Source organism: Antechinus flavipes, chromosome 1 (genome assembly GCF_016432865.1).
Source record: "Antechinus flavipes isolate AdamAnt ecotype Samford, QLD, Australia chromosome 1, AdamAnt_v2, whole genome shotgun sequence".
Classification (NCBI taxonomy): Eukaryota; Metazoa; Chordata; class Mammalia; order Dasyuromorphia; family Dasyuridae; genus Antechinus; species Antechinus flavipes.
The window spans coordinates 77,620,502-77,645,290 of NC_067398.1; the positions used below are offsets into that span (position 1 = coordinate 77,620,502).

Here is a 24,789-nt window from a genome sequence, read left to right on the forward strand (position 1 = left end):
ATGATTCAGCTTAATATGTTTTTATGTATATAGATTTCAATACACTCTTCTGCTGGGGAAGGAAGAAAAGGGCAGGGAGCCAAGGATGTTTGAGAATCTGAATCCATGGCTTCCTTAGTATGTTTTACCACTGACTAATTATTTAAAGCCACAGGAAGTCTTTTAAAACTTAAAAGTGATAGACAAGTTGTTAATCTGTACATATTCACATATATCTCATAAATGCATATGGTGATCTATAAATGTATTGGTGTGTATAGTTATGTATGTACTTACAGAGTGATGTATTTAAATTTGGTACACTTTCTTGTACCAAATCCTTTCTTAAATATGTTAAATTTAAGAACATGTTCTAATTTAAAATGCAGAATGAGAAATATGTTTTAGGACATGGACAAATCAAGGAATTTATTTTGCTTGACCCTGAAAAATTTTTACAAACACATATATTCTTAAATTGTGAGGCAGAGGAAGAAAAAAATAACATATTTAGTTGAAAAATAGAAACTTTAAAATATCATGTCATAATACTAATTGTCAGAATTTCCCAATTTTCTAAATTTCAGAGAGAATTAAATGGATTAAAATTAATATTTTTAAATGCCATGTTATGTTTCTTTAAGTTCTAATCAAACCAATAGATTTGAGCATGGTATCACTTGAGCTTCTCAGAGTCACTCTACTAGGAGTAGGCTTCTAGATTTAGGATAGGAAATTTAAATAGGATGCATATTGTTTCAAATTCAAAGGACTTAATCAAACTGGTCCCAGAAGTGCAGTGAGCTACATTATAATCTAATCAATCAATTTTATAGATCTTTTTGCATCTAAATATCTCCTGCCAATAGATTCAAAATTCCATTCCCAATATCTTCACAAATGGCAAATAAGTGATTAGAAAATCCTTGCTGTTCTAGAATGTATTTTTTCCCTTATAGAAAATCCAACTGCGACCTAAAAGACCTATTGAATTTGTCCAATACATTTCAGCAAAATATCTTCTCAGGCTAAATTAGAAAGGTTATTTTCTATTGAAAATGGAACTTTCTATCATGGCAACCAGGAACTATTAAGTCATCTCCATTGTAATTTCAGAGCATATAATCTGAGATTGAAAGGCTTAAAATAATAGTTTATGACACAGAGGGTTCAAATACCCACATCTTTTTCACATGATCATCAGAAGTCAGCTAGAATGCAGAAACTGTTCCATGAGGCCTCATGGGAATGGGGAAGTGAAATGGGAGGGAAGTGATAAATAATGGAATTTGAAAGAGAAATATCCATTAAAATATTAAATGGAATCATCTATTATGAGAAGACATCTCGTATTGGGCAAAAATCATTATCCCAAATGATGTCATCTTCCAAGCATTGGGGCCATTTCTCCCATGAAGTCCTTATAGCTCCTCTTCTGAGATACTCACGTGATGGTATCAATCATGTCCAGCCCCATTTCAACACAGCAATGGGCATGGTCGGTTTTGGGTTGGGTCAGTCCTGACACGCAATAGTAGCAGTCCCCCAGGATTTTAATTCGTCTGCAGTGGTTTTCCTTTTGTAATAAGAACAGAAACATACATCTTAAGATTGTGACAGAAGTGACAATGTGCCATAACAAATTCTTTACCCCAAGCTCGGTACAGCTGCAAGGAAAATTGAACAAAGCCTTATTGCTTTTTTTCAGCTACATCATTAATCTTTTTTTTTCTGTAGTTTCAATGAAGCCTCTAAGTTAATTAGGTTAACACTGGCATTAATGGATCTGGTGTTTAAGGAGAAATATTAAAATCAATAGCATATTCTATAGTCTATGTTTAAGTTTAGACATACAATAACACAATTTATAATTGGAGGAGACACTGGAATCATTCAGTCAATACAGAATCATGGACTGACAGTGGTAAAGAATCTCAAGAAGCCATCTAGAAAAACATTTATTTTATAAGTGAGATAACTGAGGTTAGTGGAAATCAAATGATTTGTCTTAAGTCACAGAAGGAGCAAATATCAGAGTGTGATTTGAACCCAAGTCCTCTGACTCCAGGACTAGTTCTCTGCCTAGATTACCATATTATCTTGCTGTCCAACCACTTATTTTAAAGAGGAATGACCTGATGAAAGTTACACAGGACAGATTATTAACTACCTAGGATAGAGAAATAGAAGCTGTGATTTTTGTTGATACAACTTCTCTGTAACCAAGAGGCTGACCTCAAAAGACTACTACAATGGCAGGGAAGATTCAGATACTAACTCAGAAGAAAAAAACACTGAAGACAGCTACAAGCAAAGCTTCAAAGAAAAAAAAATATGAAGAATACACGGTTCCAACAAGAATTTCTGGAAGAGATTGGCTAGGATCACAGGAAAAGATAATACTGAATGTTGGAGGGGATGTGGGAAAACTGGGATACTGATACATTGTTGGTGGAATTATGAATACATGCAGCCATTCTGGAGAGCAATTTGGAACTATGCTCAAAAAGTTATCAAACTGTGCATACCCTTTGATCCAGCAGTATTATACTGGGCTTATGTCCCAAAGAGATCTTAAACAAGGGAAAGGGACCTGTATGTGCAAAAATGTTTGTGGCAGCCCTCTTTGTAGTGGCCAGAAACTGGACACTGGGTGGATACCCATCAATTGGAGAATGGCTGAATAAATTGTGGGATATGAATATTATGGAATATTATTGTTCTGTAAGAAATGACCAGCAGGATGATTTCAGAAAGGTCTGGAGAGACTTACATAAACTGAGACTGAGTGAAATGAGCAGGGCCAGGAGATCATTATATACTTCAACAATAATACTATATATTGATCAATTCTGATGGAAGTGGCTCTCTTCAACAATTAGATGAAACAAATCAGCTCCCTTTGTTTAATAATGAATAGAAGTAGCTATACTCAGCGAAGGAACTCTGGGAAATGAGTGTGAACCACTACATTGCATTCTCAATCCATTTTTGTCCACCTGCATTTTTGATTTCCTTCACAGGTTAATTGCACGTTATTTCAAAGTCCGATTCTTATTGTGCAGCAAAATAACTGTATGGGTATGTATACATATATTGTATTTAACATATACTTTAACATATTTAACATGTATTGGTCTACCTGCCATCTGGAGGATAGGGGGAGGAATGGAAGAGGGAAATTTGAACAAAAGGTTTTGCAATTGTCAGTGCTGAAAAATTACCCATGTATATATCTTGTAAATAAAAAGTTATAATACACAAAAAAAGAATTTCTGGAGGAGTTAGAGAAAGTGATAAGAGTGGCCAAGGAAAAGTTGGGGAAAAATGACAGTGATGCAAAGAAATCATAAAGATAATGAACTTTGTAAAAGAAGTACACACACATGCACACACGCACACATATACACACACAATGAAGAACATAACACCATAAAAAACAATTGCCCAAATGGTAAGAAACAAAAATTCACAAAGAAAAAATAATTTTTAAAGAATTGGCCAAATAGGAAAAGGTACAAAACTAATTGAATAAAACAATTCTTTAAATGTCTAAATTGGACCAGTGGAAGCTATATGAGTTCATGAGACATTTTGTTGTTGTTTAGTCATTTTCAGTCATGTCTGCTACTTCATGACTCCTCTGGGGATTTTCTTGCAAAGGTACTGGAGTGATTTGTCATTTCTTTCTTTACCTCAATATGCAGATGAGAAAACAGACAAATAGAATTAAATGACTTGCCTAAGATCATACAGCTATTTTGTGTCTGAAGCCAGGTTTAAACACTGATATTCCTGACATCAGGTCCAACATGCTATCCACTATGTCATCCAGCTGCCTTCCATAAGATATTACAAAGCAATAAAATAGAGCCAAAGAAATGGGGAAAAGAGGGAAGAAAATGAGAGATATTTCATTGGAAAAACAATTAAGCTCAAAAACAGATCATAGAGAAATAATTTGAGAATTATTGGAGCATCTGAAATCCATAATCAAAGAAAGAGCCTATTTCAAAATATTATAAAGAAAAACTGCTCTGATAACCTAGATAGAACGAGAGGGTAAAAGAAAAATTAAAAGAATCTACCAATCACCTCCTAAGAGAGATGCAAAAATGAAAACTCCTCATAATATTGCAGGAAAATTTTAGAGCTTCTACACCAAGAAGAAAATATTGCAAGAAAGAATTCAAATCTTATGAAGCTACAGTCAGAATCATATAAGATTTGCAGGTTCCATATTAAAGAAGTAGAGAACTTGAAATATGTTATTACAGAAGGCAAAAGAGCTAGAATTACAACCAAGAATAAATGACCACAGAAAACTGAGTATAATCATTCAGAGTAATTTTTCTTGAAAAGAAAATAAAGCACAATGGATAGATGTATAAAAAGAAGGAAGGAAGGGAAAGAAGTAAAGAAAGGATAGAAAGAAGGAGGAGAGAGGGAAAGAGAAGGAATGAGGGAGGAAAAAGAAGGAAAGGGGAAAGGGAGAGAAGAAGAGGAAGGACGAAGTAAGTGAGGAAAGGAGGGAGAAACTATTTAAGCAGATACTGAGAGATAGGAGGTATTATTTTCCTTTCCCCTCACAACACCCCCCCCCCCAGTCATTTTTTACGGATGAATAAAATGAGTCAGAAAGAAGTTAAGTTACTTGACCAAGGTTACATAGCTAATGAGTGTGGCCACATTTGAACTCATATCATCCTAATTCAAAACTAGTGCTCTATTCTCTATATCACCTAACTCTGTTTGTCTTGGTATTTATCTTATAAAAGAAAAATAGACTACCTCATATCACTGGATTTTGTCCAATTCCAGGCATATATGTACACACACACACACACACACACACACACAGTTGCCAAGAGAATCAGATACAATACTATACCTAGGTCCTGATCCTCAGAAGATTGAGACACAGTAATCTAGGTATTTAAAATCATATCCAGAACTCAACCTCATATCTATCCATAATGCTGAGGGAAAACATATCTGTGTATGTATATGCTTGTGTATGTAACACACATAGATACAGATATTTCATTAAGGATCATGATTTATTGTGATAAGAAAAAAATCTTTCTGTTCCAATACTTTGGTAATTTTTAAAATTCCTACTCATTAGCATTATAACATAAATGAATGTTGTATTAATCAAAGTTTTTTTTCCCCTACATGTATTGATGTAATCACAGAATTTTTCCTATTTTTTAATGATTAATATACTAATTACTTTATAATATCAAACCATTCTGACATTTCTGCTATAAATTCAACTTAATCAGAATGAAAATTTGAAAATGTATTATTATATCCTACTAGACAGTATTCTACTTTTTTTCTCTTTGGTTTTCATTCATGATATTGGTATATAATTCCCTTTTTCTGCCTATTTTTTCCTAGTTTGGGAACAAAAACCATATTTGGCTCACAGAAAGAAATGTATACAATAGTGTGTGTCCATTTTTGAAAATTCTTTCTTTATATAGCATAGGAGTGTTTGACAGAATTCAGTAATGAATAAATCAGTCTTTTTATCATGGCATTTCACAAATTGTGTATTCCACTTCTTATATTAAATTACTGGAATTATTTATTTGTTTTGACAATATGAGTATTTCATATTTTATTGATAATCATTCTTTTATATTTTCTGTTTTAATGAAATTTGCTTATCATGTCTCTATGAAAAAATAAATTCTTTATCGTTTATTATGTTATCTCTTCTTTTGTTTTTAATTTTTGTTGATTTAGTTTTCTTCTCACTTTGTTTCAGTTAAATTAGCCAATAGTATGCAAATTGTGGTGGCATTTAAAAAATAAAACAGTGTCATGTTTTGCTCACTAATTTAACAGTGTTGAGTTAATATTACTTCTTCTCCTTTCAATTCTGTTAATTTGCCATTTGATTATAGTAATCAAGTCTTCTTTTCTGCTTATTGTGATTGAATTAATATGCCAGCTTTTCTAATATATAATCTGCAATAAAACACATTTTTTCTTCTTCATTAATATAGTCAAGCAAATGCTTTATTACATAAATGTTTATAAGTTGTATTAGAATTGTCATTACCTTTATTATATTTTGTTATTTGTATAATTTAGCATTTGGCCCAATCATTCTTAAGAAAATCCTCATCATTTAATAATAATCTTCTTTCTAGTATTTATTTTTTTTTAATTTAGTATTTAATTTTTTAATCTTTATGTATATTCTTTATACTCAAAGGGTAATTTATGTAAAAGATGCCACATGAAATCATAAATACCCAAATTTGAGTATTTCTCATGTACATTTAAATAAAAAGTGAATACTCAAACATATCCACTTGATTCTCTTCATCTCTTATTTTAGTATTTTGTTGTATGCTCAAATTTCCTTGTCATTTATCTTACTAATGGTAATCTGAAAATGAAGCATCGTAATATATATCTGCTATCATTTTTTCTATCTATATCCTTTAGCAATTCAGTTAAAAATTCCTTTAAAATTAAGACACAATTCCATTAGACTCAGATGTATTACATATGGAAATAATTTTCTGTAATCACTGCATTCTTGTCATTTTAATGATATCTAAAATGATACATGATTTAGCTGTGGAATGTATGAAGTATTTTCCCTTATTGAATGGATCAGGTTATTTCAAATACAGAGACACAAGTAGAAAGGAGGGAGTCTTCATATCTGAAGAATTTGGTCAATGATGAAGTTCTAAACAATTATGTTGTCAAAGAAGATTTTTGTTAGTTATGGTTATCTAGATTAGCATCTTGGCTCTGTCTTAGATGTATCACATAACCTTTTTAAACCTCAATAACCAAAATTAAACCTGTAGAATAAAGAATGGTCATTATGAAGAATATGTTTTATAATCTTTAATATACTATAGACATGTGAATATCACTCTTCTCTGGATAACTCTTGTTAGGGGACACAATTGCATACTTAAAAACTTCCCTTTAACACATATGATATATGGCCCTCTATTTTGAGTGTATGTGTATTTGTGTATATATATATATGTGTCTGTACTTTATATTTCTAATTTATATATTTACTTTGGTAACACTCATTCCTCACCTACTTATAATTTGGATCATAATTTCAACACACTATGGAAGGTGCATTCTCAAAAGGTCAACAGTGATCCACTATCAAAAAATCCAATATTATTTTCTCAGTCCATATCCTCCTTGAAATCTCTGAAGGGTTGGACATTGCTGAACTTCCTATTCATTCTTTGTTTTCTCCAACTACTACTATTACACTTGCTTTATTTCCATTGCTGGATTGTAAATAGCTTTAAATATTAGATATATCAGAGAGTATTCAGTTTAATCCCATCTAATAACCTTATATTCATGTGACCATGATCAACTTTTTAAGTGTTTATTATTTTTACTTATCTTAGTCCCTTTTTTTGGCTTATACTTTATTCCTTTTACTTATACTCCTTTTGGGTATTTCATTGATAAAAAGCATGTGGACATTATCTTGGCAAATTATTCTCACCTTTTTTACCTGAATATGTTAACTTACTTTATACAGTACAAAGCTACTCATCAATTGCCATACATGGTCTTTATAAGCTTGAACATGACAGAATTTCTTTAATATCTATGTTCATCTTCTCAATTTTCAATAGTATTTCAGATTTCTTTGTCTGCTCATGACAAATTTTCACAACAGATCTGAGAACACAAGTAGCCAGCTATGGAAGAAATAAGGGAAGACAAAGGATGCAAGTCATATTTTCTCACAAATGAAAAGATAATATAAAGTGTCTGAAAGGAAAAAATATATGAAAAGTATAATCTCAAGCTCAATGAGAACATTCCTGGTTTCCTCTATGTACCAAATGTTCATATCACAGATATAACAATGGAATCCCCTCCAAGAATCTGCATATTTGCACTGACATTTAGAACCATCTGCTTGAAACACACACAAAACAGGCACATATAGCTAAACTATCTTTAGCAAGCTATAGATGAAATGAACACAGCCCAAAATTCAACTTCAAATATAGAATTGTAACTCCCACCATTTGACTTTTCTAGTCTTGTCTCCTAGGCTTCTAAACATTGCTAGAGATAGCCTCAAAAAAGGCTGAAATCATTCACTATATATTCTTGCTTCTTCATACATTCTGGTAAATCCTCATTGGTGCTCTGAAATCCTTTTATTGTATTTTAGAGAATTCCTAACTCATATCCTCAATTGACTATTTTTAACTTATTTTGTTTTTCTTATTCTACACCCAGATTCCTATCATGTGATTCTGACTCACTACTGAAATTAAGACCTTCTCATTAAGGTCCCTCAACTTCCAGTCTTCACATTTCAAAAGTTCTCAGCATATTCTTCCTTTTCATATATCCTTCTCTCCTGTATTAAAGAAAGGGATGACATTTCTTTAGATATTAACGAGGATCTATACTCTGATATTATCTCCTCTTCCCCACTATTTCCTTAATTCTATAGCACACTGTATGATCATGACCTTATAGCATTCTCCTTCCATATCAGCCAGAAATCATCTACTCTTCCTCATATCATTCTCTCTTTCCCATGACTCTTTTTCATATGTCTCTTCCTTCTCCTCTTTTTCTTCTTCCTACTTCCCTTACTACTACCACTATAACTATGACTACAATAGATACAAATATGATTAGGGCCAAGTGTATTACTACTATAGATGACAATTATTCAGAACATTTTTAAGGTTTACCAAACATCCTAGATACATCATTTAATTTGTTCTTTACAATATTATAAAATATTTATGAGAAATGTCTTTTCCCACACTTTACAGATTAGGAAGCTAAAGATCAGAGAGATTAAGAGACTTGCCCATATCAAGTATCAGAGATGGGCTTCAAATCCAGGGCTACCTGACCCAGGTCCAACATTTATTTCATTATATTGTATTCTATATATTCAGATCTCCCAAAAACTTAATAAAGGTGTCTCTCAAACTTTCTTGTCCATAAATAATCTATCAGCTCCAGCTGAGGATTGTCATCCCTACATATATAAAAATAAACTTGAAAAACACAGTGCTTTGCCCATTAGGTAGGCTTTTAATAAATGTTTGCTGAATCTAGTCAGACATTTGACCAAGCATGGTGGTACATGCCTGGAATCCCTAATAATAGGGAGGCTGATGTTGGTAGATTATTTGAACTTTGAAATTCTGAGCTGAAGAGAGTATAAACTAATTAGACATCTGAACTAAGTCCAGAGCTTGGATAGTGAAAGAATCACTAGACTACTCATCTAAAAGCATACTGCACCAGAAAGGGAAAAGGACAAAACAAAACTTTGTTGATTGGTAATAGGACTGGCCCCATGAGTGTCTGCTGAACTTCTAGTTAGGTGAGATAGACTCAGTCTCAGGGGGAAAAAAGAACATCTACCAATAGTCTTTTATCCGTGTTCATTCCTGAAACTAATACTAATTTCAATTTTTCAGTGACCTTAGCTACCTCTCTGGCTAGCAGGAGCAATCAGTAACATTAGTATTGCTTTTCTTTCTTCCATTTTAAGACCAGACTCCTTGATGAGGGAGGGTAGGAAAAGAAGTCTCTACTTTATATTTCTATTTTTGTAACACTTACTCATTCCTTGGCTACTTATAATTTCGATCATATTTTCAATACACTATGGAAGGTGCATTCTCAAAAGGTCAACAGTGATCTACTATCAAAAAATCCAATATTATTTTCTCAGTCTATATCCTTCTTGACCTCTCTGAAGGCCTGGGACATTATTGAGTTTCCTATTCATTTTTTGTATTCTCCAACTACTACTATTACCTTGCTTTATTTCCTATTGCCAGATCCTCTTCTCAAATCTTTAATATGGTCATTCCTGAAAGCCTGATCCTCAGATATTTCTTTTTTTTCCCCTTGATTCTTTTAGCAATCATATTCTCCCCAACTCCTTTCAATTCAATGAAATCTTCTCACTTCTACCTTCTGTTCCTTAATTGAATGGGAAAGGATTCTCCACTCATGGTTCGCCAAGACATTATCTCCAGTTCTGAAATCTCCTTTAACTTAAGAACCATACGTCCAATTGCCTGATGAATACCCCTTGGGTATATAAGCAAATTTTCATATAACATTCCTCAAATATTATTTTTACACTGATTCTACTTCAATTTGTGATTTTTCTTTTCTTCTTTTTTTGATTAATAGAAAGTCATCTATGATAGAAACTTCACAATTATTTTATATTTAATTCTTTCTTTGCTTATTTCCAAACAATTGCCAAGTTTCATATACATATTATATGTTTCCATACTTTCTTTTCTATTCTTGCTATCATTTTAAAACAGACCTTCAATATCAACTGACTCAGCTACTGCAATAGCTTCCTTAAAAAGACTGCTTGGTTTCCCTTCCCTTTTCCTTCATGTACTACTGAGATAATATTCCCTTTAGTTTAAGAATACAGTGGGATCTACTCTTAGAATCACAGCTATTTCAAAGACTAACCCAGAAATCCTTATAAAAGTACCATGTGAACAAAAATATGGGGGTGAAGAATATATATTGTCCAACTTATGATATTCAGTTGGACAGATAGCCATTGAATAAGTTCCCTATATATACTGTGGGAAAATATTGCAGAGAAACAATAAATTTGGATCAGAATTTAATACAAAATGCAAATTAGGCTATATAGCAAATGGGAAAGTATATGTCACTTTCAATGACCCTAAGTTGCTCCCTGAAAATGAAAGCCTCTATTTTAAACACCAAATTCTTCCTGGAAAGAATGCAGGGTTGTGACTCATGGAACACCAGATGACTAGAATTTATTTTGAAAAAAATCACTTGAACTTAAAAAAAGGCATTAAGATAATATTAATGATAATATATGAATGACAAATGAAATGAACAAATAATATAGCAAAAGATATTTTCTGGAAAATAGCATTTTATTGATTACTAAACAAACTCCAGTTTGTTAGCTCTCTTAATCCTCCAGATATTTCAATATTCTATTATTTCTAAATCTTTACTTCTACTATTCCTTACTTCACATTCCAGTAAATCCAGTATATTGCTTCTTTTTACACACACACACACACACACACACACACACACAATGCTGTACTACCTGCATACCTTTGTTAGCAGGATGTTTCCCTTTCCACATCTTTGGTTACTAAAATATTTATTCTTTAAGATTATATACCTTTTCCATGAGCCTTTTCTTAATGATAATAATGGTGAATGATCATTTCCTTCTTAAACTTGACACAGCACATTACATTTTTGCATACTTCTTAACATATTTGATTCTTCATTATCACAGCAATTTCATAAAGTTATGCTATATCTGCTTTGAACCTCCTTGACTAGACGTGAGCATCATGAAACAAAAGCAATTTGTTAATTATGTTATATTCCTCAGAACCCAACACAGTCCTTTCACACAATAAAGGACTAATAAATCATGAATGAATATTCCCTTGTGCTAACATGAGTCATAACAAATTATTCTGAGCATCAACATGTCCCTTGAGGGTATTTTCCTTTATATTTAGGCAGTATCTAACAAAGTCCTATTTTAGTACAGATTATTTGTAACGACTTCATAGATCACTAAAATCAGGAGCATTAGTTGTCAAAATACTCTAAATTCCTTGCATTCAGAGGACTCACATATCCACAGAGACTTAAGGTTTATAAAGATGTTCATCAAAAGAATCCTGTAAGTTAGGTATTTTCATTTTATAGATGAGAAAATGGAGCAAGAAAAGATGAACTGATATGCTCAAGTTAGAACAATTAGTCAGAACCTGGACTTGAACCAAAATATTCTGATCCCAAGACCAATACTTATCATTACATCAACCTGTTCCAATATTCTTGTGGATATATACTTACAGAAATTTTTATTTTCATCTCAATTCTAAATCTAAACATGGAATATTTGGCAACATATTCTCAAATGTGGTGTGTATATAGTAGATATAAACAGGCTAAAACATATAGGAAATGATGATACACACACACATATATAAGAAATGACATTAAAATATAAAAACTAAGGAAAGGCATGCTCGAAAAAGGAGGTAAAGCAGTTAAGCAGCAAGCAATAGCCAATGGACAATACTGTATATGAGCTTCACTTAGATATATATAACTAAGAAAACTAGAGAAGGGTCCTCAATAGGAGGATTTTTTTGAAGATGCTTGGGAAGACATGAGAAAGGGTCAATGAATGAATGAATTTATCATTCAACATGCATTTATTAATCAACCAAATCAATAATTATGCTGAAGATGAAAGTGCAAAGCATGAAATAATCCAACTCACAAGGAGATCATAATGAAATAGGAAATACATGCATGTAAATATATACAACATGAATATAAAATGAACAAGTAAATAAAACAAACATAATTTGAATAGGCTCCATATAGAAGACATTGCTTAAGCTAAGGCTTGGAGATGAGAGATGGAGTGGTGTGTGTGAGGAATAAAGAGAAAGCAAGTTTGGTTAGAACTCAACGCAAAGAAATTGGTATAATGTCAAAGAAGACTGGAAAGATCGGCTGGGAATTTGTGTTAAGTTCAAGTCATAGTCCTCAGGGAACTCACAACTAAACAATAGGTACATACAAGATATCTACAGTGTGTCTGGGTGGTGATCACAGAAAAGGAGGCACTAGTATCTAGGGTGTGTATGTGATAAGGGAGTCTGGGAGAGACCTATTCCTACAAAAGATTGACACTTAAGCTGTATCTGGAAAGAAGACAGGGAAACTAAGGGATAGAGATGAAGAGGAAGAGCATTGTAGACAAAACAGAGATAGTCAGTACAAGACCAAAGTCCAAATGGAGAGTTTTTAGCAAGCAGACCAGGTAACTATATTGCTGAATGTATGGAGAAAAGGAAAGTATGAGAAAACTTGAAGAGAAAAAAGGGGCCAGATTGTAAAGGGCTTGTGAAAAGCATTTTATATTTGATCCTGGAAGCAACATGTATCCACTGAAATCATTGAATAGTAATGATATGAACAGATCTGTACTTTATGAAAATCACCGGTCAGCTGAGTAGTGAATGGATTTAAATTGTAGGAGACTCGAGACAGGGAGATCAATTAGAAGGCTTTTGAAGACATTCAGATCAGAAATAAAAAGATCCTAAACTTCAGTGGTGGACCTGTGATTGGAGAGAAGGGAATGAATACAATATGTTGTGAAAGTAAGGATGACAAGACTTGGTAAAAGATTGAATATGAGGCCATGCAAGAGAGTGGAATTTCAGTTGGAGTTTAGGTGATCAGGAATATGGCACTCTCACAGGACTAGACAAGTCTAGAAGAGGAGAAAGTTTGAAGGGAAATAATTGCTTTGGACTTGTTGAGTTTGAAATTGTACATCCAATGTGAGATGTCAAAAATACAGTTGGTAAGATGCTTAAGTGGAACTCAAGAGAGACTCAGATATATATATATATACACATACATATGGATATATAGACTTAAAGATCTGAAAATCATCTCCATTGGGATTATCATTGAACCCATGGAAGCTGAAATCAGCAAGTAAGATAATAGAGAATGAAAATTGAAGAAAGCCCATGGTTTGTGGTGAATTAATTATTAAAGAAGACTAAGATGGAAGAGTAAAAGAGGTAGGTGGGAGAGAGTAATCCATTAGAAACCTAGCAAGATTGCCAGGGCTATTGAAAGTGTTCCTTTGGCTTGTCAGTCAAATTAGCACCCAAATTCGTTTAGCTTCTCTAAAACAAAAATGGGGGTTTGTTGAGGAGCACACTTAAGCGTGAAACCCAGAAAGCTTGTAAAAAGGTTAAAGAGCACTGTACAGCATCAGCGGGTCAGTTTTCCAAAGCTTCCTGCCACAGTTATGAATCCCAGTCCCCACAGCTGTGAATCACAGCATACTAGAGAGACTAAAGGATTGTTTTGGTATTACAATCTTTATCTTATTCTTTGAGTAGAGCTGACAGGCTCAAGGAAAGACTGATATAACCTAGAAAGTCAGAGATATCTGTCTGGATGTCATAAAACAACTTTACTGATGCAGATGTTACATGCAAAATAATGTATGCTTTTCTTTAAACAATAATAATATTGCTGAAAAATATATATATATATATAGAGAGAAAATATACATATTCTGCATAAAGCTGAATAAATCAGAGATAAGAGGTCAAGAGACTTTCAATGAAAAGAAAAAGAAAAGAAACCTAGCAAGAAGAGAGTATTCAGCAGACTATAATAAACATACTGAAAGGTTGCAGAAAGGTCAAAAAGGATAAAGGCTGAGAAAAGGTCTTTAGATTTAGTTAATTAAGAGATCACTGGAACCTAGAAGTGAACAATTTCAGCGGATAAAAAAGGGCATGTATGTGCTAAGATTTGGACCACTGAGTAATGGATAATAAGATTATGGATATATGACTGAAATGGATCCCAGATACCAAACTAACTCAAATCCTTCTTTTTACAGTTAGAAAGCTGAATTCCAAGGAGACTCACTAAATTGCCAAAGTATCCTAAAGTATAGAAAAACAGAATTTCCCACCCCACTATCCTATAGAGGGGTCTACCTCTAAGGGAAAATACCAATTGAAGAACATACAAGTAAAAAGCAAACTAACTTAAAGAGAAAGAAATATGAGTACACTTATCTGCTTCTTACATTGAGAATAAGTAACACAAAGCTAATAAATGTAATGTACTCTAACTTAAAAATGTATTTGAATGCATATTATGTCCAATCAAAGAAGTCCTGTACAAGAAGCAAAGAGATACATAAAGTTAGTGTTTATGAAATCCCTCAGAAACAAAACCAAAAATTTATCAATACTCTCATACTTTGAAAAAACAATGCAACTTTTTCAATTTTTTTTGCCTTTTTACCTTTTTTAACACTTTTTAAAAAGTGGGTAAATATTGCCAAAATTTGTTCTTAAAACATAGGTATTCATTCTTTCATTGACACTAATATCACAAAGAGGTTCTGATGCATTTCATATATGTGAGAATTTTCTTCATAACTGAGACAAATTAGGTTCCTGTTCCCCCTTTCATTTCTCTTTTAAATTCTGAACAACAAACTTCCAATAACAAAAGTCCTATCAGCAGCAGCAATGGATCCAATTCATTTGATTCAAGCAGATTCTGTTTAAAAATAGTTGAACACATCAGTCCCTTGGGGATAATAAAAGGCTCACAGTCTGTTAGCATTTTCAACATACTGCATCAGGCAGGCAGGCTGCCCACCTGCAGGAGTCTCACTGAGAGATTACTAAAATAAACTGCTGAACTCCCGGAAGGCAAAGGAACAGTTAGTCAGAATCAGGTGGTGGCCAGAATTCTGAGTACCAACAAAGAAAAATTTTCAAGTTGTTTTGTAACTTTGCTAAATTGTTCAAATGTCTGGTTTGCACATTAACTGACTGATGCACATTGCATAACACATATAATACATTCTTAGTTCCAGATGTATTTTCACTAGATTGTTGTTGTTTGTCCTTCATCTTCAAAGAGAACCATGACATTAGATAGGTGATGTCATGACATGCAAGTGAATTGGATTTTTAAAAGGGTGGGTTGTGCAAAGTCCCCAGTCTCACTCTCTCCTCTGGAATCATCTGGATCCAGTGGCAAGATACAGATTAGGACAACTGAGGTGGCCCTGGATGCAATGGGAGACCTTGGCTTTTTTAAACTAAGGTCTTTAACAGGTCTCAGGCCCATTCAAGATGAGGTTAGCTAAAAAATGGCCTCTTTTACCCACTAAAAAAATCTGGAAGGGAAAGACTCTCAGGATTTCTGGCCAAAATAGAAACAATGGCTATTTACATCCACTCTCAGCAATCAGGGCCTAAAAAATGACCTGCACTAGAGCTGGGACCTATTGTTAGAGAGTGATTTGGGGTTAAGGTGTTGTTCTTAAGAAAGAAAAGAAGTCCAGGGTATCTCAATGGAGCAGTCCTGGAGTAAGAGCAAATTCTAAGATATCTAATAAAGTAACCCTTTTGTTCAATCAAAATTTACATTCCTTGGGAAAGCACACAACAGCTATGTCCTCTATACAGGAGTTGAAATATCTAGCTCTGCAACTAACTAAATAATGCACTCTGTACCTCCCCAAGTCTTGGTTTTTTCTCTGCAATATGGGAGGTTGAAATGTATGATTTCTATTATTCCTTCCAGCTCAAAATCTTTTGATCTAATAATCTTATGGCTACAACCTTTGGAACTGACAAAAGATACTAATGAAATGTTTTGCCAAGGAAAAACAAAACAAAATATAGTGTTCTGCTGCCTACAATACAACCTTAGAAACCAGCCATTTTGTGGCCACCCAATAAGTCCACAATACATGGTTTTCTTTTGTTACATTTACTATGAAAGAACATTATCAAAAATAATATAAAGAACCGCAAGCACATTCACATGGGCATGAGCATGAGTATGAATATGTGTTATGGTTAATACTTATTGAGGCAGAAACAAAGGTTGATATGATTATGGAGTTGTCTCTCTACATTAATACCAAATAAATATTTAATGAGGTCCTAACCTTTATTCAAGAACTTTTTTTTCAAAGAAACTACATTTGAAATTTAATTGGGAGTGAATTTCCCATGTCTTCTAAATCATAATGGCTGCCTATGACCCCTCAACATTTAAATTTACTATCAGCTCATTCCAAATACAAGAAACCAAAATAAAATCAAGTATAATTCACAAATTTACTTGTTGTCCTTCCTTCCTGAAACATTATTTATAATATAAAAACCCAAATTCTGAAAAATATAATGTAGAAAAAATATCTACTTGGAAACAGAGGTTCGAATTATAATTCTAAAAGAAAATTACTTATTCATTGCCTAATTCATTGTCAGCTGAAAATTTGGATAGTTTTTCAGGTTATTCCTTTCAAAAATAGCACCAGAATTTCTTCTCTGCCTAAAAGTATCTAGGAATCAGAATTGAAAGGTTTTAATAACGAGCCTTTGAAAAATGCTTGGATGCTAATTCCCCTCCGTGTGGGACAGTGACCTTTATCCAAATTCAAATCAGAAACTCTCTAGGTAAAAAGCAAAAAGGACTTATTACAATCTCAGAGAAAGGGAAACTCTCAACACATAAGCTATTATCAATAGATGAGTGCAAAGTACAAGCTGCAAACACAGGATTATAGAGACCCTATCATGGAAGCCCCTAACCCCTTCTGACCTTTTCTCCCATTAGCTGAGGGAGAAGAGACACCCATTCTAGATGTGGAAATCTACCCCAAAACTAAAAATCTATTCAGGGACAAAGAATACTAGTCAATGACACATGCTTTACCGCATTAGGAACTTAATACTAATAGTGGCAAAAAGGCAGGAGGAACAGGAGAGAAATGTATGTTTATCTAAAATAAGTGAACACCTGCAACTTTTGGCTATAGTACAAATACTGTTATAATTCAGGTATAAATCAGGCTGTAATCTTACGAGAGATCTTAAGTCAGTTTATCTCACTGACTTTTGGAGTTTCCAAAAAAATGTCAGTGCCTCCTATAGTGTTTAACATAGTGACTAATACATAGTAGGTGCACAATATATGCCTGTTGACTCACTGATTTTTACATCATATTAATCAAGGCAACCATGAAAGCTGAGACAATAGTCACAGTGCTTTACAAAACACAATTATGCAACATATACATGGCATTTTGAATGATATATTATGTGTAAGCCATTTTTAAATCAATTCTACATTTCATCCTTATTCCTAGTAACTGTCAGTGTCTACATTGTCCTAATCTTTAATATTTTGAAGAAAACCAGTATAAGCAAAGATAGTGTTCAACTGAGAAGAAAGAAGGATTCAGTCTAACCTGTAGTACAGATTTATTATCAGGAAAGACAAAGCTCACAAAACATTTTTTAAGGAAATACTTTAAGATTAAGAAAGAACACAATTCAACTGTACTCAACTACATCACACAAATTGTAGGAATAGAGAGGGTTACAGAGAGAGAGAGAGAGAGAGAGAGAAGAGAGAGAGAAATCATGCATGTAATATAACTAGAGCATTTTATCACCTGCCATCCTTGCTGGAGGCATTAACCTGAACTAACACCAAAGGTGTCTCTGACACTGGTCATCTGATCTGGCCATTTCTCCCTGCCATTTTAGTAAGAAATATATTCAGAGATAGAAAAATCATTGGGGTCTATTGAATTCAACTACCCAATCTTACAGATGTAAAAAGATTTACAGATCTTTTACAAAAATCCAGAGAGTGGTGACTTACTTCATATTACTAACAAAACTAGTAAGAACCTATTGAAGAAAGCAGATCTTGTATATTATAGCAGGGTATCTATTTATTTTATTAGAAGATATTAAATTCCAAGGAAGCAAATTAACGACCAATAGTGATGTTAATGATTCGTTAATTATATATTATTCCAATTGATATAATAATTGTAAATACACAACTATATTTGATCAAATGTCATAGAATCCTAATTTTTTTAAGCCAAAAAGGACCTCAGAGATCATCAAATCCCATGTAGGATAGCATTCATTCATTTGTTCAATCATTGCTTCCTTACTTTTTTCCTTTCTTTTTTCTTTCTTTCTTTCTTTCTTTCTTTCTTTCTTTCTTTCTTTCTTTCTTTCTTTCTTTCCTTTCTTTTTTCTTCTTTCCTTCCTTTCTTCCTCCCTTTCTTTCTATTTTTCAAATGAAAAGAGATTCACAAAAATGAAGTCATTTACTCAAAGTCACAAAGCTAATAAGATGCAGAGTTGAAATAAAAATTCCAGCTTCCATTGGAAGCTCCTGTACCACAATCTCATGTCTAGTAATCTAGTTGAGGGAAAGATTGAATAGTTTAGGTACTCAAATCTATTATGTTGTTGTTTTTTCCTCCCATTATCAAAGTATCTTTTTCCAGGGACTAAGGTTATAGTAGTGCCAGTAGGCTAAATCTGGTGTTTATTTAGTTTGCCTTCTCTAGGACAAAGGTTCTTCACCTAGGGCCCCAGTTTTTTTTTTTTAAGATATTTTGACAATTACATTTCAATTGAAGTGACTTCCACTATGACTTTAATTGTTGTATTTTATGCATTTAAAAGTTTTATTTTGGACTCATGGAGGAAAATGCTGATCACATCCAGAGAAAGAACTATGGAATCTTAATGTAGATTATCATTTTTTTGTTCTCTTTTTCTTTTTTGTATTGTTTTTCTTTTGTTCTGAGTCTTCATATTTCTGGAACCTGTGAAGTTCTGAACCCCAAGTTCTGGGTTTAATGGACTTGATATAATATAAGGAATACATACTAAGTCTTTTAGCTCTTTATTCCACTATCCAAAATTGAGTCTGAGAGAGTCTTTGAATATAGCTTGAGAAATATGTTTAATATGATGGTCCATACATAATTTATATTAGATCGATTACTACCTTGGGATGAGGAAAGGGAACAGAGGGAGGGAGAAAAATTTAGAACTCAAAATCTTATAAAACGGAATATTGAAAACTATCTTTACATGTAATCAGGGGAAAAAACTATTTAGTTTTTTTTTTTTTATTCAGAGAAGGGCTCCATAGTCTTCATCATATTATTAAAGGAGTCCATGGCACAAAAAAGTTAAGAACTTTTGGTATGGCTGTGGTCTCTTTTACAATGGCTCTCAGCCTGGCTGGCCACACCTCCTCTTAAATTCTGTCACCACTATCTCTTCCCCTATCAGGATAAAAGCAGTTTTTCCCTTTAGAGCTTGCCCCAAATTTTTCTCTTAGCTCACCTCTCCCTCAATAAATCACTTCATTTTCCTCATGAGAATGCGAGCCACAGCAAAAGCAATAATGTGAACTGTTCTCTGCTTTAACACTAGATGTAACTACCACTTACATTTACAGAATCAAAGGATTTAGAGCTACGAAGGACTTCAGAGTGATCACGTTCGTGGCTACCATATCCCATCATACACATATGTTTAATAGATAAGAAAGTTGAGGCCCAGAGGGGTGAAGTGAGTTGCCTGAGGTCACATAGTTAATAACATAACCAAAACCTAAATCTGAGTCTTTGACTTCTAGCCTTTTTTTTACTCTATTATACTATTAAGGATTACTGAGTTGAGAAATAAGAAGGATGAAAGAAAAACAAAAAAGGGGATATAGAAAGGAATGGAAAGGAAGGAAACTGAGAGAAGGGGAGAGGGAATGATCCAAAAAGAGTTAAAAAAAAACAAATTAAAACATAACACTAAATCCTATAAATTCTATATAGTTGAGGATAAGGTTGGTGAACTACCACAAAAGAATAGTAAAGAATTTTGGTCTAGAGAATGAGCCCTTCATTTTACCAGAAGACTCAGCAGTATTTGTGGAAGCTGTTTTGGGGACACAGCTGAGAAGGCAGTAAGATCCCCAGGAAATAGTAACTTGTGGCCATTCAGGTCACAATAACAAAAAAGTCCAGCAAAATAAGAGTTAATTTAATCTCTGCTTAGCACAGAAAAAATGGGCAGAATTTGGGGCAAAATTCCAAGGCCAACTTGATGAGAGTTAGGAAAAAAAAAAGCCCTGTGTATTCTGTGCTGGTCAAAACACATCTTTTCTTCTCTTACATTCTCTTCTCTGGATTTCTCATCTGTTCTACCTAACTTTCATCCCATATTTTTCAAATGTCTGTTGGATATTTTCACCTAGATGTCCTGCCATCAAACTCAGCATGTTTGAAATTGAACTCATTCTATCTCATCCTTAAAAAATTACCAACTGCAAAAACATAGTTCTTCCTCATTATCTGTTTTTTTATTTCTAATTCTACCACTTTCCCAGTTACCTAGACTGGATATCTTGAATCATTTCTTATTCTTCAATTTCTTTTCATGTTCAATCATCAGGTCCTTCTAATTCTACTTTAATGATCCCTGTTCCATTCCTTTTTTTCATAGCTTCTTCACTATTTCTTGCCTATATTATCTAAAATATATAATGACTCCTATAATCTCTCCTTTTAATCTCTTCTTTTTCAATTTATTCTGAACAATTTTACCAAACTAAACATAATAAAATAGTGGTTATCATGAGCCTTGTTGAAAGACCTGCAATGACTCCCTACTTCCTATAATTTATAGTCTAAAATTTTCAACCTATCTTTCAAAGCTCATCACAATATTGCTCCTACTTATATTTATAGGGCTCCTAGGTGGCACAGTGATAGATCTAAAGTTAGGAAGATTCCTCTTCATGAGTTCAACTTTTAGTTATTAGCTATGTGATCCTGGGCAAGTCATCTAACCCTGTTTGTCTCAGTTCTTCATGTAAAATAAGCTGGAGAAAGGAATGACAAAACTATCCCAGTATCTCTGCCAAGAAAACTCCAATGGAGTCACGAAGAGTCAGACATGACTAAAGTGACTGAACAACTTATATTTATAGTTTTATCACCTTCTATTTTCTGTACTCTGGTTAAAATATTTTTCTAAATTTCCATTCTACCAATCTTCCCTTCCCCAACCTAATACACATGCCTTGTTCTTTCTCTACTCTATTCTTTTTGAAGGTCTTTTCTCTTTACTTGTAATGCTCCTCTGCATTTCTACTTGTCAAAATCTTACAGATCCTTCCAGGTTGAGTAGCTCAAATCCCATCTCTTAGAGCTATTACACTGAGCTATTTAGGCAGCATGTGTCAGATGAGAAAGAAGTTCCCTGCCAAGCAGTCCCATGTACAATTCCCTTTTAAGGAAGTGAAAGTCCTCAAAGTAGAAGCATCAACCTTTATGTCAATGTGAGCCTCTGTGAATTGAAAGTGGGATTCAATGTATTGTTAGAGTATTGCTTGTCTAGTAGGTCTATGTTCATTTCCTTTTTTCAGGGAAATTTCAACATAAGTTGTACTACAGATCCAGGGAAAACTACATACATATTTGTGGAATGAGAGAATAACTGGAATGTCAGGTATTTTCCTGGGTACTCCTAAGTTTTGTTCACAGCTGAAGGGTATTCACCATACTTGATGTTGCTATTAGTCTGAAACAGGGCTTCTTAAACTTTTTCCACTTACAATCCCTTTTCCTCTGATAAAATTGTATGTGATGCCAACTACATAAGTAAATAAGATAGGTAAAAAAAAACATTTGATGTATTAATGAAAAATTGTAATTTCATGACCCCTTACATTCAGTTACAGGATCCATGGGGTCTACAGTATAAGAAGGTTTGGTTTAGAAGACTTTAGGATCCTGAGGAAAATTTATAACCACTCAACAGGAAATAAGATTGTATTACTAGGCTTTTGTGAGTTCACTGTATATTTTCTGATTTTGTTTAAGGTTCCTCTGTATTCTTTGGGTTTTCTACATTTTCTTCAGGGCATGTAATAGAAAGTTTCTTATACTTAATAAATTTAGATGTTGCCTTAAGTGTGTTTATGTGAACTGAGTATTGATTTCCCCATATCTGTAGAAATCTAGACACAATCTATGTTCAAAGACTCTCCCAGACTCAATTTTGGGTAGCAGCCTAAAGAACTAAAAGACATAGTATTGTATTTCTTACATTATACCAAGTCCATTAAACCCAGAACTTGGGCGGCAGAACTTTGAGGGTTACAGAAGGTAACAGAACAAATGGGGTGAGAGAGTAGCAGATGTACAAAAAATAATAAAAACTAACAAATTAAAGAAAAACCGAATAAATCTAACATTCTTATTGCCAGAGAATCAATTATGACTGATCTCAGCGAAGGGAGTAAAGTGTTAAGACATTTCCAAGGCATGGGATGCAGAGGAAAAAGTAACTAGCAATAATGTTAAGTGGTTCCCAAGAAAGCAGCTGCAATCTAAACTTGGAAGTTTATAAATGCAATTCAGAAAGAGACATTTTCCATAAGGGTCAGGAAGGACTAAAAGATTGGGTTTGGTAAACCTAGGATGACACTAAAAATCCTGACAAAGTAACAACAATAATACTAATTGATGTTTTCATGAAATGTAACATTTACAAAGTGTTTTATATACATCATCTCATTTGGCTTTGAAAACTGTGTAGAGAAATGTTTAACAACCAGATCTCTGGGGGGAAAGGGAAGGGAAAGAATGTACACAGAACATACATTTATGTTTAATCTCATTATTAACATTTTTCATCACTTTCTTAAGGTAGAATAAAACAATAAACTAAGCCCTGATTTGTAGCATCTGTCAATTTCTGAGATTTAAATGCCCAACCAGAAAATTTAGCAATCAGCTAGGAAAGATCTGATTTAAATTGGTTCCAGCATAGTCACACTAAGATAGGTGCTATCATCCTCATTTTTCCAGAAGTAAAACAGAAGTTCAGAGAAGTAAAGCATAGTTATACAACTAAATATTTACTTGTATAAGTAAATATCAGAGGCAAGTTTCAAATTCTGGTCCCATCTGACTCTATGTCCAATATTCTTCTCAGTACACCTCTCAAACTTAGGAAACTGCCATACTTGATTCTGGTTTTCAAATGAATAGCTGCCCTTTAATCTTTAGACATCACCTGCCCTGAGGTCCTTTCCTGGATAATGAAGTAGAGTTTGCATTTTAAATGTCCTATGAAGAATGTCCTACTTTCAAGTGACTTCCAACCAATGGGGAATCATGGGCCATTCAATTACCAAGGCCACAATTAAAAGAGGAGGATGCTCGTTACACTCTCTGGCACTGACAGAACTGATAAGCAGGAAATAAAAGGAGACATGGGTTTGAAATTTTTCCATAGAGATTTTGTATGTGAGATGATAACAGAACATCCAAGTTAAATCATCCTTTGGCAGTTAGAGATATGAGAGATGGGGATGAGAAAGTGCTCACATTCCCATTATTATTCAAAACTAATTTAATTGGCATGAAAGTAGATTTTTTAGATGTTGTTGCTAACAATTTAGCCTATTATCATCAAAAAGCATTTATTAAATGCATAATTCCATACAGTACTGCCCATAGATAATATAGTTCTGGTCCTTTGCTTCAAAAGTCTTAAGTCAGCAATTAAAATTCCTCCTTTCTCTATGGACAAATTCTTCCATGTTATATAAAGTAAGACTAAGAAGGATTATGAAGCAGCTGACAGAGCTGATTGAATATCCTTTTCCCAGCCTTCCTTTCACAGTACAAAATAACTGAGAACAATCCATTGCCTTATTAAATCAATAATAATGATTCACATTCAGATAGTACTTTGAGAGTTACTTTTCCCTTAAGAGAACTGAAAACAAAGAAAGTGAGGAGCAATGGAGAAAAAGCACAGAACATAGGTCAAAAAAGCCTGGCTTTGTCCTTGTTCCAAAAGTGACCACCTATGGGGTCACTCCTCTTCCTCAGACCTCAGTCTACTCCTTGAAAAAAAAAATGAGGGCTTTTAAGAAGATATCCCTCTTAGCTCTAAATCTATTATCTTATGGTTTACCCATGGGTCTACACTAGAAAGCACTACAATTAGGATTTCAATTCTGTTTTCTTTATTCCAAGTTAGCTCTGCTTCCACTTTACCAGATGCCTCAAATATCACCCTGATTGTAGACTTTGGAACTGGACTGCCATTTTGTTAATGAAAATAATATTTTAAAACAATTATGGAATATAAATGAGAGGATGAGGAGGAATGTATGTGGGTATCTAATATCACTGTCTTTTTCTTTAAAAAGATGTAATAAACTATTTTGTTTGTTTTCTTTCCACAAGGCAACTTTCTGTGAAGGAGTAAAGCTTTTTTCTCAGTACAAAGATCTTTGAACATTAACAATGCCCAAATCAAC

The 24,789-nt window shown here is 33.5% G+C and overlaps 1 protein-coding gene across 1 annotated transcript in view; it reads right to left on the reverse strand.

The window, feature by feature from the left end:
- The window catches only part of ADCY1 (adenylate cyclase 1), a 193,100-nt gene that overhangs the window by 109,130 nt on the left and 59,181 nt on the right, over positions 1-24,789 (reverse strand). Inside the window, exon 4 of the mRNA XM_051970634.1 lies at positions 1,428-1,555. Within this exon, the coding sequence (XP_051826594.1) occupies positions 1,428-1,555 (128 nt within the window). The remainder of the gene's footprint in view (positions 1-1,427; positions 1,556-24,789) is intronic.